Raw genomic sequence first — 16,500 nt, forward strand, 5'->3', positions numbered from 1 at the left:
AGTGCTCAGCCTTTCACCCTCTTAGCTTTGGAGTACCATGGGGATACAAATAGCTTTGTGAATTTGTGTGATATTTGGAAGTTTTCCTGAATTTTACTGTTGTCACATGGTATCTGTTTTTTCAATGGAGAGTTTACTGTCACACAAGGTGAAGTAATGAAGGTGGGGTACATTTTATGTCAGGAATAAACTGTTTGCATCTATCTGTTTTTGCCTGCAATATTGTACTTGCTGGCACCAGCAGCAAATTACTTGGGAGGGAAGGCAAAGGTGTGTAAATCTTCTTTTTGTTCATTCACCATCTGAATGATTAAAGGGTACCATTTACTGTGACAGGAAAAGTCTTGGTCATTTGCATATTATTGCTTTGTCAGGCAAGACTCTGGGCAAGCTTCCTGTTTTATGGGAAGGGCAGGTGTGATAAGGCTTAATTCTGTAAATGAATATTATAATATCACCACACAGGTCTGTAGTGCAATGGAGTAAATGGTATTCTGTGTTTGTAACTGCACAAGGGGGTGACAATCCAAAACTGGCCCCTTTTTAACATTGCATTTATAACCAAAGGGCATGAAAAAGCTAGTCTCCCAGATCCTACAATTCCATGAACATTTTACTCTTTCTCCTTTTTGGCTGCTGTTTTTTTTTTTTTTTTTTTTTTTTTTGGAATTATTATTGTTTCTATCATACTTGTGAGGCTCCAGTTTTGGTGAAAGGGACAAAGAATCCATTCTAAAGCAAAGCTTACAGTCTTCAATTTGGTTGCAAGGGGTTTTCTAATCCCTCTGGAGCTCAGCAGTTTCACGTTTTCTTTCATAATCATAATCATAGTCATAATGTGTGTGTAGGCCTACATAATGGTCCATGTGATAATTGAATGAAAGTTTTACCACTATATGTTTTCATACAGTGTTGTTCATCTTATTTTCAGCTTGAATTTGGCCCCAGGAGAAGTGTTGATTTGCGAGATCTGCTCTTTTGTAATGCATTTTCTTTTGTTCAGCATTGTACTGACTACAATGCCTCAAGCTGCATTCCTGCATTGCCTTGCACATGTTTGTGTATTTCACTTCGATGCAATCCTGTTGCTAGTTTCTATTGCCCCGCAATTTTATTTACCAGAGGAGTATGATGATTTATGACTTCTGCTATGCCTATGTGGTTTGCAATGTTACTCTCCCCCCCCCCCATTCTCTGTACTATGCCTGCTCTTATGCATTCTCTTTGTAAAGTTTTCATACATAACTTGCCTATAATTTTTTATTCTTACAGTTTTTGTGCATTTCGTTGTCAATCTGTGTTCTGTTTACTTTGGTAGACTTCTACTTATGGGTCTGTCCTATTTCATCGACAGACACTGTAATCAACAGACATGATTTCTTGTGGTCCCCAACCCCCCCCCCCCCAAAAAAAAAGAGAGATAAAAACAATTGTGTAAGCAAGCAAAATATAACAAAAAGCAACAAAAATACTGACATACAGACGCAAAATCAAAAATGGGACTAGCTTGGCCATGAAATAGTGAAATAATCGTTTAATCAATAACCTGCTGCGGCTGTTTTATTCTGTGTTTGCAACTAATCTTTCACCAAGCCTCCCTTAACTTCTCTTTTATCTGTGCTTTGCTTTGCCACTGTGAAAAAGGAACACTGTAGCCTAAATCAAGGAGAATGCTTTTAATCATAGCAATAGAAAAATGGAACAAAATGTAGTAACTTGGGGTTGGTTACCTTCTCCAAAATAACAAAATTTTGATGTTATTTTTCTTTGTTTTGTTTGCTTAATTTTGTTTTCCAGGAGAGTGGACTCTCTATGCTGAAGGAAAGCATGAATCAGGACGATGAAGTTCCTCACATCTTTGTCGTGCTCGGCGCTTCGGTAAGAATTGCATAATGTTTACTCTATACACCGTATATTTTGCAAGATTTTATTTTCGCGAATTTCGCTAGTCGAGTGCTATTCGCAAATTTCACAACACACGAAATTATTAACTCTGATCTTGACATGAATATGATGTGTGAACATACTTTTCTCCACTCACTACTGTACTCTATGATCATGGATTTAACCACTTGCAAAATTGCTAGGAACTTCAGTCCCAATTTGCAAAACACTTTTGTACACAAAAAAAGCTAAATATATGGCGTATACAGTATGTAGCTCACAAATCCCCTTGTGTCATCTTCCACCGCGAGGTACCATAAATTAGGATTATTCTGCAAATTTCATGCGAGACCAAACTACCACACACACAACAAAAAAATACAGCACAATAATTTTTCGAGAATACAAAAGTTGCAGAAAAATGTCAACTTTTATTTGTGAAAGCATGTATAAAATGTCGAGTTCACCAAAATTGGCCTGGTATGAACATTGATTCAGCAGGGGTTTTCACTTTTACAATAGTCCATGGCCTAGTAATCCTGCAGAATGTAAATTAAATGCCTTCTTCTTTAGTTAAAATCTTGGAAAATCTTGAATACTGAAATCTTGTTCATTGCATATATGACCTGTGCAGAAGTAATTTCATGTCAAGGTTTTTAAGAATTTGCAAGTTTGCAAATGAGTGTTGAACATATTCCAAGAGGAAGCTAAAAAGCTACTGTATAAATTTTATAGCAGGAGTGGCCATTGTGATTAGCATTTACAGACATTCACATGGTTTCGTGTTCTGCTTGAAATAGGTAGATGACTTTGTGATTCAGGCAACTGTGTTATATAATTGCCTCTTTACTTTCCCCCCATTACTGTGTGTGGGAGAAACTGATTGTAGCACCACTTTGGGTGTGAAAAAATTTCTGATGTGCAGCCAATGACTCTTGGTGTATATGATGAACGCTTACAATCCTCACCTCTGGAATGAAGCGCCATCAATCACTTCTCCTACCTCAAAACATCACCTCGAGGCTTTTTGATCAACCCTAAGTGGTTGCCATGACAACAAACTCCCTTCCAATACAGCACATTGCTCACTAGTCAGAAATGCATGGTACCAGCTAATACCCAGTGGATACATGGGTACCATCGAATCTTTGTTGAACAACACTAGATGAGGGGATGATTAAAGGGTACTCTCCCTGGTATATTTACTATACCTTACAACAAAGACCTGGGATTTACTTTAATTGGCTTTCATGATTCACGCTCAATTTGTTCTTGAGAAATGCAAGACACACATTATATTGTTTTTAGCCATGCCAGGATTTACATTTTGGTTCTACCTTCAGAACATTGTCAAAGACAGTAGGCCTGAATACTCTGTGTGCAGTCAAGGGGATCTGTATTATGAATATTTGATTACTTTACATTTGCTAGTATTTTTATGCACTTTTGAGCCGATTTGCTATTAGCCACCCTTATTGTTTGTACTGTGTTTATCATGATGAAGATGATGATGATGGGAGTATTTATGATGTTGATGATGATGAAAATAATGAAGATGATGATATTAATGGTGATGAAAATTATAACTGTTGGTACCATTACAGCTTTGTAATCACCAGGAATAGATAAACAATCATAGATGCTATCACAATTTTTTACACGCACAGAACGCTACATTATATTTGCTGTGATTAAATTAAAATTGTCTGTCATGTGGCTAACCCACAGTCAAATCTCTCTCCCTCTCCCCCTCCCCCTCTTGAGTACCAGATGCAGCTGACTCGGGCAAAGTAATGAAATTATTACCCTGAGGGAATACTTTATTATGACAAGCATCCCTCTGCTCTGTTAATGTGGCTATAAGTGTGTGTGTGTGTGTGTGTGTGTGTGTGTGTGTTTCTGTGTGTATGTGTGCATGTGTGTACCGATATGACCATGGAGCTACCATGGAGCTACTAACAGATAGTAGCTCCATGATATGACAGTAGGCCTACCTGAAAATGCTAGGAGAGAAAGTATTGTGGAGCATAATATGGTATAGACACCAAGATATCAATACAGGTAATTTTAGATAGGGCTCGACATGTTTAAATGAAAATATGAGTGCTCTTGTAAGATGTTTGAGAAAAAGACAGTAAAACAGGCAGACAGATACAGAATTCTTTATGAAATGCTGGCATTCTAATAAACCGTAAAAGGGGGGGGGGGGGAGGAAACTGGCTGATGATAGAATGCAAAATTATGTGTCCAGTACAAGATAATATCAGGGTACAACATTGATACCATTGTACAGCGTAGCATACAGTCCATATGGCATCCAATTTGTTGGCAATACCCAGCTTCGCTGTTCGTGGCAGTAATTTAAATCCATTTCTCCTTGAGTTTACTAGGTAATCTCTTGAGATCATGGTATTTAACATTTTGTGTTTGGTTTTAATATCTTTGGGAGTGGGGAGTGGGTTGGCAATAAACTTCCCATGTGGTTTTGAATCATATGATCACATGACTAGAATGATTCTGGGGATGTTAGCCAGAAATTTGAAAAAAAAGTGAAAAAAGTGAAATTTGATGTTAGTTAGAAATTTGAAACTAGTTGTAGAATGTAAATAATTACTGTAAGGAACATACAATATACAATCAGTATTTGAATTCTGTTTATTATGTATGTGCCCATGCCTTAACAACGAAAGTGTGTCATACTGAGTATTTACTCACGACAGATGCTCTAATTACTCAAGAAGAGAAAAGAGTTCAAGTATTGCTCCACTAGATTTAAGGGACAAGTCCACCTTCATAGTGTCACAAATGTACACATTCGTAGTTATGTACATGTATGATGTACTGTATGCATGGTTGTTTTAATGTGTATGTACACAGGTGGACCAGATTAATGGAGAACATTCTATATGATATAGATATAGTACATACAGGCTGACCAGATCAGTAGAGAATTTTCTAGGTGGTATACAATGTAACTACAGTACATGCATGTGACAGGAAATACATTATAGCTCACTCAAATTAGAATGATTTCTCACCCAGTCTAGAATGTTCTCCATTAATCTGGTCCACCTGTGTACATACAGATTAAAACAACCATGCATACAGTGCATCATACATGTACATAACTACTAATGTGTACATTTGTGACAATAGACATGTGCATTGAGTGAATGCAGCAATTTTAATAGAAAACATCATCAGTGAGAGTTTGAGATAAATTGGACAATCTGTTCAAAAGTTATGAACTTTTGAATTTTCTGCTCAGTCATTGATGGATGAAAAGAGCTTGTGATGTCATAGGCCCTATGTGTAGAATGATAAAAAAAAAATAAAGAAAATTCAAAATTTTTTCACTTAATTTCTCACAACTTGAACACTTGAATTGCCTCTTTCAGAAGGCAGGGGGAATAATGTTACCCTTAACATACAATGTACATCAGTGACAAGTCCAGGAAATGTGCACTCTTTTCAAAAGATAAAATTTTGTGAAATTCTCTTTCTGTTTTCCTTATATCGTTCTACACATGTGAAATCATACTCTGTAGTAGTCTTTTTTGTCCATCAGTGATTGCACAGATACTTTAAAAATTCATTACTTTTGAACAGATTTTCCCCCAACTTTTACTGATCATGTGTTCTACTAATATTGCTGCATTCACTCAATCCACATGTATTGATACGAAGGTGGACTTGTCCTTTAACCCATTGAGGGCGAGTCCCGAGTACGCTCTGGCAAGTGTCTATGGGAAATGCGTGTTGTTGCAAAATCAGTCTGTCCTCGATGGGTTAAGTACCTTCACCGGCATATGAGGCAAACAAAAATAAGTGAACAACATGACTGAAGAGCAATTAGGGGAGCTACATGTGAGCAAATTAGTCCCGATTTGTGGAGAAATGATCGTAATCATCAGCCACAATGGCAGTCATCAGAGAGATCAAGTAGGCCTAAATGGTTTAGTTTGTCTATGATGCCTACATGGTATTGATTCAAGCTTGAAAACATTGTTTTGATTAGAATTTGCAAGATGTGGGGTGACACATGTTTTGAACATAATTTGAAGTTTTATTGTGCCAGTGTTAACTGTCTACAATGTTGCAAATTGATGTGTTTGCAAATAGCAAAAAAAAAAAAAGAAACCCACAAAAACACACACACACAACCCAAACCCCCAAATCTAAAGATGGCTTCATACGTTCATACTTAGTTTACTAGTATTACTTTAATTCTACTTTAATTAAGTGAAACCCTCTTCACTCTTGTGTATTTGATTTTTAGTCTTTCTTTTGTTAAAAAGCCAACCTAATCATGAGTTTCAATTTTAAGACAATATTCTATATTTTTGTTATTGTTTTCTTACCAGTACCCTCGCTGGACATTTACCACAATATTTTGGATGATGTTTTGTGTGATAGGATTGTGAGAGGGGAGATGTCTTATTCTCTGTATCATTGATGTGTGTGATGTGTGTGTATTTGTTTGTGTACCTTTTGAAAAATGAAACTTCTACAGGCGTTGTATCGTCATGACAATGCAAACTCCAGGAGAGAGAATAACATTCTGTCACTAAGAGAGATACGTGTAGATGTCTGATAAAGGGGTATTCCAGACCAGACAAAAGTTAGTCTAAAAAGAAAGAAATGAAGTATGAGAAGCGCAGCAGGGAAAATTTGGTCAGAATCAAATAAAGAATAAGCAAGTTTTGAATTTTCAAAGATTCTTTAATTTTTGTGAAACCTTTCTCAGATGGATATAATGCAAATGAGTGAGCTGAAAATGCCATCACCTCACAATTTTCCATCGATCATGTTAAAAAAAAATAAAGAATTCATACTAAATTTATAATTATTATGACACATGAAAGATGTAAACTCTAATGTTATTCTTAGTTGAATATCTTCTAAATAATGATCTGTCAACTATATCAGGATTTGAGACTGGAGCATAATTGCATTTGAAAAAAAAAAAAAACGGGATATTTCAAAATAGTATGCACAAAATATATGGCAAGTTGTGAGGGTATGACATCATTAATTCATTATTTGCATATTCATATTGACTGTTTAAGAACTGTTTCATGAAAATTAGCAAAACTTTCCAATTTCATAACTTCCCTGATTTTCATCCGATTTTGATCAAATTTTCATCATTTGGCAAAAAAAAAAAATAAATTAAATAAAAAAAAGAATAACTTTTTCTTCCGAGACTATAAACTTTCTATTGCTCTGGATTTCTTTCTAATAAACTAGGATATTCATCAGCTCTCTATCAAGGATCCAGCCATATTATTTCTCTAACAAGCATGCACAGAAATGCCCAATGAGGAAGTGATGTATTGGGAAAAATGATCCTTGTGTATAGAGCCACTGAGCATGAGCTATTTATGGGCTGATTGGAGCATGGAAACCCCCCCCCCCCCCCAAAAAAAAAAAAACAAAAAAAAAAAAAATCATTTTTGTAAAGAAATGAACAGAAAAGAGGGGGAATATGATAAAAATAATGGGTAGTGTTGGCAAGAGTTTGTCTGATGGATTTTCAGCATCAAATGGCACAGTCAATACTGACAACAGAAATTGCAGTAAAGGGAAGTAGGCAAATGAAATAGTATGCATTGTAGCTATGTTTGTAGACCATGTTCCCAACCTGTCTGATTTGCTGCTTTAAAGGGACTGTACAGTACTGGTTGAGGTGAGGATTCAGCTTGTAACATTTGTGAGATATTTAGTAACCGCTCTATGAAATGTTAAAGAGCATACAATTCTATTTAAAGGGGAATCAAAAGTTTTTGATGAAAATCGGTTTTGAAATGACTGAGATATCAAAACACAAGGTAAAACAAAGAGATCCTACTAAAAGTTGTGGCCTGTCAATTCTATAAGGATCACTTTTTTGGATATCTCAGCCATTTCAAGGCCAATTTTCATGAAATAAACGTTGAATCCTTCTTGAAATTACATACTCTTTCATATTTCATAAGAGGTTTCTCATTATCTCACCAAAAAGTGTTATAAACCTGAATCCTCACCTCAACCAGTACTGTACAGTTGATTGCATTCAAGAAATATGGGCGAGGGACTGGCAATATCTGACCTGTGCATGTTGTTATGGACATTGTATGATCTCTGTGTGTGAGATGTCATATGTGTGTGTGTGTTTGTGTGTTTGTGTGTGTGTATGTTTGTATATTTGTGTGTGATTCTTTTACCATAGAGTATGTTTTAAAAATAGATACCACTGTGCTTGATTGAATGAACAGTCATGTATTGATGTCAAAATATTTGAACAAATAAACCTGTGTGATGACATTGCATTTTTTTTTACTGCCCGCTCTGCAAAAATGGTGTTGCTAGGAAACCATGGAAGGTGCATAAAATGCAGTCCAGTAAATGTTAATAATAGGATAAAAGGGATGATATAATTGAATCAAGGGCATCAGTTGATTCTTACTGGAGCAGCAGGGAATCCTTTTACAGATGCAGTCTACAGAAATAAGATAAGATTTGTAAGTGGTGAGAAGAACTGACTTCAGCCAGGCTGCTGATTTTGGGTGTGGAATTGTTAAAGACTGTTTTAGACTATTTCAGACTAACATTCAGCAGCCTAGCTTCCATTTTTTCTCTCTCTCGTTTGAATGATTCAGGTTGCTGTGTTTTTGTATTTATTTGATTCTGAAGGCTTAGTCTGTGTCAAAGTTCCAACTAAAAGAAGAACATTTGCTGAGCTGTATCAAAGTGAGAAGAGATTAAGGGCATGCATTTTTTGTCATGTAATGTTAATGCTATGATCAACATATTTGTGTCGGATCAGGTAGTTCAAGCGAATAGTTTCTCATTCAGCTGTTCATCTCAAATGTTGATGCAGATATATTCACTGGTGGCACGCAGATGCATTGCATGGAGGAATGTATCTCACCAAAATTTGCAAGTCATTGTTTACTTGGTTTCTTGACATGGTGTTATGCCAATACCACAGAATATTTGGAGGACTGGAATGAACATCCACTCAAACTTGACACAAATAGAAATTTGAGAGCAATTATGACTGAATTTCCCATTGGATCAGAGGGTATTCCATGCTAATTAACCTAAAACTAGAAATCTGTGATTGGATTAAATGTGCTTCATTATTTGAATACTTTCTCTTATTCATTGGACATCTAGGGCTTTAATATATTGTTTGAATGGTGTATATTTTATTTCATACATGTATTGATGTATGATCACGTGGTTTTGAATAATTTGAGGTTAGTTAAGAGGTTTTCCATTGCTTTCAGCTCTCACAAACCTGTTTGCTTCATCAAAAACTCAAAATTAAAGTCAGAATTCATGTTCCGCTTTGTCTGCAGTTTTTGTTGTACGGATAGTACGCAAGTCAGAACGTACATTTGTAGGGCCTACGTTTCTTTTAAAAAAAATGCTAGTCATTGTTGACATAACGTCCCCTTTGATATTGACTTTGTGTGTGTGCGATGGCTGCTTATGTACAGATGTTTGCTGACTGGCTGGATAATAGAATAATTTAATTTAGGTGAATGTGCCTGAGATATCACAGTTTTATCACACGATAATGAGACGTTGATATATGGACACTGCCACGATGCATCCATCCAAAAACATCTTGTTTATTTCTTAGGTATTTAGCAGTGGACCTTGTTCTGTAATCACTTGAACATTTTTGCTTAATATACTGCAGTCTGCAAGTCACGGAAATGATTGCCAAGTTTACTGAGCATTGCTTTAATAGGTCAGCAAATATCAGACAAATAATGAATTCTGTATCATTCCTGATGGACAGTGTTTACTAAGGATAAATTCAGACTCTATAGATAAATATATGAATATATAACATATAACCAGACAGAGGCAATGTACAGTGCAATGAAATATTAAAAATGAATTTTAAAAAATTGTAAGGAAGTTGTCTTTTCAGTTTTAGTACATCTTCCAACAAGGTGGACACTTAGTGGTCTTGAAACGTCCGTGGATATTTCATCTTAAAGAGTAGAGAAACAAACTGCTGTATCATGATAAGTCTTGTCACACTATTTCTGACTAGCTGCAGGTATGCCCAGTACTATGAAGCAATTTTCTTTGATGTAAAATCCTGCTTTTTGACTGTACTTCAAATCAATTCAAGAACTTCATAATGGATGTTGTACTGCTGTTCATGTGAGTGATAAATTGTCTGAAATTAACCCAAAACAATATATGTACACACTATAGCTAAAACGTGCAGGTAACCAAGCCCTCTGCTGTTAGTCCAATGTTTCAACTTTTCAGTGTACAGTATGTCCCCCCAAAAAGGACAATCGGATTTTCACATTGATAACACCCAATATGATAAAACCGTCTTAATGCTACTTCAGGGTCTTAAAATATAACATCTTATATTGTAGCTCTATTTTACAGAAAACCCCATTCAATTTGGTTAAGCGGACACAGAGAATATGGATTGTTGTAAAGCATGTCATGAGTCTGAGACCCCGTTTACAGTGCAGGGCTGGGCCCGGGCCAAGCCTGGGCCGAGCCTGGCCTCAATTGCGGTACTCGGGCCCCGCAATTTTGTCCGTTTACAATGGAGGGCTCGGCTTGGGCTTTTAATTCAAACCTTTCAATATTTTGTCGTAGTGGCGCTCTGCTTGTAAACAAACGACTATACCATTGGGAGCGCGCCGGTCGCAATTTGGTACCGCATTTGGCCCGGTTTGCATTTACAGTGAGAAAAGGCCGGGCTCAGCTGCGGCTGAGACTACCTCCAGAGTTTGGCCAAATGCGCGGCCGATTTTGGTACCGCATTTGGCCTTTTGCGCGTTTACAGTGAAATGAAGGCTGGGCTCGGCCGTGGCCAAGCCCGGCCCTTTCACTCACTGTAAATGGGGTCTCATTCTTCCAAGTTTAGCACTTGGATGCTCTTTGAACTGCATATTAATGTGTGAACACAGTAGACAGAACTTGGAGGAAAGAGATTCCTGACATGCCCTACAAAATTCCTCATTGACCACTGAGGAAATCAAATGGGGTTTTACCCTGAAATTGTATTTGGATTGATTCACTGTTTTTAAATCTATCGTTGTGGAGGGTACCATTGTAATCTTTGGGGGGGACATACAGTACCTGTACTATGTGTCTAGTGATTTGTGTCCCTTGAATACCACGTGTGATGTCGGCCATTCTGGACCGTAGTATATCAATCCAGAGTGGTGTGATAGGGAAATTTGCTGGTATGCCAGTTTGTGAGTGATGTTCCCTTTAAAGCTGAAGATTATTGTGTGGTGTTCTTGAGACGGGACTCAATATGGTGCTTTGAGTCTCTAGCTGGAGGCGGCGTGTGAAGGACTGAGTGAAAGCTGGCAGGGAATATTGGATGGGAGAGATCAGCTGCCGTCTCAGCCATGGCAAGAAACCAATCCCAGGCTTGCCTTTGATGGATTCCTGACTGCTTTCGCCTTTCGCCTTCCTAGTCTCAGTACATAAATCCATATCAACACCTACATGAGTGCTAAATAGCAAGTTGTACAATTTGTAAATATTAGGAAATGTTAATTATCCTATTTGTTAGTATATTTCAAGGTGATCAGGAATATGGAATAGGGCAAAGAAAGAACAGATTTCATGTTTTCTTAACTCTTTTGTTCCGCTTCTGAACTGTAAATACAGTGAATTATAATGAATAATAAACTGGCATGTGTTTGTTTTATTGCATACATGGACATGTACCTGGTAGGTGGAAGGGATCTCATTCTATGATTGTCCTTTATCATGCAAATTTGTTCCTGAAAGAGGAAAGGGCAAATATTTTTTTCTTTCCGGGGGAAGGGTAATTCCAAGTTTAATGAACGCTAATGCTGGAAGCAAGAGATTATAAAGCAGCTTGATATTAATAAAGTCTTGCTTTCATGTAATATGCCTTGTTCGCCTTGAACTACACAACATAACAATGTAGGATTTGGGAGCTTAGATATTAAAGGTCCAGTTTACCTTTGGGAGCAGTGATTTTAAAAATGTTCAAGATATCACATTTGATGCATATGTGTAGGTCTGTTCTATCACAAAATGACCTACCATATAAAATTTTTGCAATAAAGCCTAAAATATAAGGAGATATCAGTATTTTTCTCAATAAACCGTAACTGTAGACGGTTTAATCTGGAAGTATTCTTATTATAACTATTGTTTAGATTTTGTGTATTTAACAATACTTAGCATCGATTATACGGATTCAGTTTTTTACAGTGGTTGTTTCTATCCCTACCTCGCATTTCAGAACTAGTTTAAAGCACTAATGCTGGGTTTTTGTTTCATCTGCAAATGGTAAACTATGCCTTTAATACATTGTTCCAAGTTCTTTGCGTCACTGCTGGCAACCAGGGATAGCCTTATGGTAGTATTGTTGCTGTACGGAAAGGAGTAGATGACAGGTTCGATCCTTGCAGGTTCCCCTTTTTTTTTTGTCTGTCTTCATTTAAGAGATTTTTGAAAACACAGCTTTTAGCAAATCACTCATAGACAATCTATCATATCATTTGTCTTAGGTTTTGTTTTGTTTTAGTTTGGTTTGTTGTGTTTGTTTATTTTCTGTCCATGTCTACACTTTGTACTTAAATCAATTATTTTGTGCATACTAGTATAGAAGGGTACTTACTTTGCACAGCCTTTCTGGCTTTATTCAAGTTCTCTTTTTTTAATTTTCACAGATATATGTAAATGATTGATTATCTTTTGTGTACTGTATTGTAAAATTCAATACTGTTGTATTGTTTTATCAGAAAATGAGATGATACTGTAAAACGAGGAATGTTTGCATGCATTTTAATTTTGCGAATTTCTTGAGAGCCAAGATTCGTGAAATTAAAATGCATGTGAAAGTTCTTGTCTACACTATAAGCATTGAATGTTAGAGGCAACTCGCGAAAATTTCGTGCCGCGAAAAAGGCTGTTGGCTCCAATTCGCGAAAATTTCATGCCATGAAAATATTGTGTTTTACATTTAATGAATTGAATTTTAAAAAAAAATGTAGATCAGCAGAACTGCGATCTAATTTCATTTGTAGAGAGGGAGACAAATTGAAGAAAACTTACACCCCAATGCTAATGCTGTTTGTTTTTTAGGTCAGAGCAAACAAGTTTTGTGTTCATTTTGAGATAGGCTTGTTTTAAATAGAATGTGAACTTTGTGCTTTATACAACTCATGAATGCTATTAAAAGGTCTATACTCTATCTTATTTCATGTCTACAGGGAGACCTAGCAAAGAAGAAGATCTATCCAACACTCTGGTGAGTATTTCGTTTTAGGTGTGTTGAAGTGGAAATGAAGTAATCTGCCTGTAAAATTTAGAAATTTTCTTAAGAACCAGATAGCTGATACTGATATGTGAGAAGAAGATGACCCTCATCTGCCCATAGTGTGTCGTAGTGTGTTATGAAGGAGTTATGATCTTAAAAAAAAAAAAAAAAAAAAAAAACGACAAACAATTAAATCCTTATTTTGTGAACTGAGGTAGAGAAAAAACTGTGCCAGAAGTTACCCCAAGGGCCCATGAAGGCCATTAAGACATGATATTGCATAGTCGGTATACATGTTGAAATACTGATGAATGGTCCTTACTCCATGCTATACGTACTGGCCAATGGGATATGACGCATCAGATTTATAAAAAAAAAAAAATGTGTATATACAGTAAGCAACAAGTTTGAGTAACCTTGATTTGGCAGGAACCTTAAATGTCACAGGTAATTGAATAATGGAGTACGTAGTGGTATATGATTACTAAGTAGTTACATTTGCTGTTGCTTTGCTTGTGTACTAGTCTGCACATTAAAGAATAGATGCAATGCATTCGCTGACCGTGCAAAATGTCATCCAAAGACAGCAAAGAATTTCCCTTGGACCATGTTGTGCAAGCAGCATTGAAATGCAGGTAATGCCCTGGGATATAGTCTAATCAACGCCGCTGTCCGGATGATGAATTATGCTGACTGCAAACAAGCAATCAGTGTTTTCTTCACACTCAGCACGAGAATCACTCATACCCCTTTCATATTGGCATCCTCGGATGTCATGCCAGACTCGGGTCTGGGATGAACACGGCGTAACCGCCCTCCCAAATCCCTATGTAAACACGAGGTACAGCTGTGGTACCCTTTCATATTGATCTTGAACACGGCACGAGCTCGGCACATGATCCCATGGCAACCCGCTGGGGACATGGTCCCATGATTACTTGCGGCCAGCTTCCTGTGCCATTTTTCATGAAAGCAACAGTCTGACTGTCCACCAAAATGCCGAATCCACGAATTTTTCCAAGTGCATTACAACAATACACACATTTTACAGCCGACAGCAATCAGTAGCAGTTGTCAGTAATCATGTAATTACTAGCGCAGACTGACCCAATTCAAAGCAAACGCACCTAATTGTCTTGCAATTTTACACGTGAAATGAGTGTAAAAATTGTTTAGACATAAATAAAACAAACTATATTATGTTGTAGTCAAGACTTATTTTTTTTTTTGTAATGATAATCATTCGTTGTTCCTACAAATTTGATACCTCTGCAAGTCGGCAAACAATAATTTGCCATGGCATGTAATTTGCGATAAATAAACGATCATTGTACGTTGACAAAGCACACACGTGTAACTGTATACATACTAGCGCGCGCTCGCAGTTGTGTTTATCCGAGATTTCTGGTTTCGGTTGTATGCCGTGTTCGTTCATATTGGCAGCATCTAGCACGAACTTCACGCTGTGTTCATCCACTGTTCGTGCTGTGTTCACGCCGAGTCGAGCTTTCATATTGACAGTGGTCTGGGATGAACACGGCACGTCCTCCGGAGGACGTGCCATGTTTTTGGCCAATATGAAAAGGGTATCAGAGAGACAGATAGAGCCCCAGGAGAAGGAAGCAGGAAGGGGGGGGGGGGGCGGGATCGGATGCTAATGAGCTCTGAGAGCAAGAGCGAAAGAGAATGAAACACAACCTTGGTGTAGAGCCTGTTTTCAGAAAGAGGTTCTCAAATCATAAGCTCGCTAAGAAAAAAAGGAAAGAAAACCTGCAACTAATTGGTCGCTAGTCAGCTGCTACCATGGTAACCGCAATTATGTAACTTGCAATATTGGCTCACGTCCTTATCACATGCACTCCTGATCAGCATTGACAAGTAAAAGGCAAGAGGATGCTAGAAAGGAGTAAGTAACATGATGTAGGGGCATGAAAGGTGAACATAGAACCCCCCCCCCCCAAGTATGAGTCTTTGGATAGTTGCTTGCTTACTTTTATGTAGAAATTTATTTTGCTTGATACATTTTTCACGATGTCCTACAGTGTTTATAGTGACATTCTCTTGCTATAAGGTTGAGTGCCAAATTAATGAAAATTTTCACACTACAAAATAAGCCTATGTTTAAACTGCCTCAGGTAATATTGATTTCATAGGTTCTTTTAAAAATCTAAAAGGCAATGTTAACATACCAGTAAATGACAAAAAGAAAGTTTCCGAAGGTACAAAGAAGATAACCTATGCAGTTTTCAGTATTTTATGAAGGATCATGTAATTTAAGATTTTCAAAAGAAGATGTTTTGAGGGAACTTTTTGAAATAAATGCATACATTTCACATTGTGTGAAATGGCCCAGAAATTGAATACTGTACGAGCTGAAATTTTCGCGTACAGATATTTTCGCGAATTGCTACTTGGAGGACATTTTCGCGTGTTGTTAATTTCGCGGTTGCGAGGGTCTAACTGTACTTACTTATTTGCGCATTGTTATTTTCGCGTGTTGTTATTTTCGCGGTTCAAAGGCAATTCGCGAAATTCGCGAAAATTTCAGCTCGTACAGTATTCATTCCAGCAAAGCAGTATAACTTATGCCGTATCGTCATGTTTTCACTTTGGTAGGTGGCTTTACAAGGATGGTCTGCTTCCAAAGAAGACGACTTTTGTTGGCTACGCCAGGTCTGTCATGTCCATCGACGAACTCAGGAAACGAGCGACTCCCTACATGAAGGTAAGATGAACCACGCTGATGCTGACAGGTGCAATGAATTGAATTTGGTCTCTGCCCGACAGTGCACTGTTACAAAGAGTAAAACGATCTCTAATACTGTGTTTACACCATGTTCCTGGTAGCCACGGCAGCCCCATTTACCCAAAAACGTAATGCACCATAAGTAGATGAGACGTTCCCCTGTTTTCCCCTCTTTGTAATCTAGTCTTGTTCGTTCCAGTCCTCGCCCTGGTGAACATACCGTATAGTTATCAGATGTTGTCCTCACGGCTTCTGGTCAGGCTAGACTATCAATATTTTCCATCGCAGCCCGCTATGGACCACCTCCAAGTTTTGTTACGGCCTATTTCGTGCCGTTGTGTTTTGTTGCATTTTCCTCGTTTTATTATGGCATACAAGGTTTCTCATTAGCATTGGGACTGCCGTGGCAAATTTTTTGACAGTTTAAAAATCTGACACAGCATCCATGGCAATCACAACCTGCCCATCCCGTCTAACAGCATTGTCTCATGTTCAGCCCATTTTGTCCACAATGGTCTGAAACGTAACTGCCGTGGTCGCCGGGAACATGGTGTAAACGCAGCGTAACTTATACTTCTAGCTCCTG

The 16,500-nt window shown here is 37.5% G+C and overlaps 1 protein-coding gene across 3 annotated transcripts in view; it reads left to right on the top strand.

The window, feature by feature from the left end:
* The window catches only part of LOC140246184 (glucose-6-phosphate 1-dehydrogenase-like), a 43,585-nt gene that overhangs the window by 10,765 nt on the left and 16,320 nt on the right, over positions 1 to 16,500 (top strand). For all 3 annotated transcript variants that reach the window (XM_072325625.1, XM_072325626.1, XM_072325627.1), the window contains exons 2-4: positions 1,798 to 1,878; positions 13,122 to 13,159; positions 15,785 to 15,893. In XM_072325625.1, the coding sequence (XP_072181726.1) occupies positions 1,798 to 1,878; positions 13,122 to 13,159; positions 15,785 to 15,893 (228 nt within the window). The remainder of the gene's footprint in view (positions 1 to 1,797; positions 1,879 to 13,121; positions 13,160 to 15,784; positions 15,894 to 16,500) is intronic.

The sequence above is a fragment of the Diadema setosum genome, chromosome 2 (genome assembly GCF_964275005.1).
Source record: "Diadema setosum chromosome 2, eeDiaSeto1, whole genome shotgun sequence".
Lineage (NCBI taxonomy): Eukaryota > Metazoa > Echinodermata > Echinoidea > Diadematoida > Diadematidae > Diadema > Diadema setosum.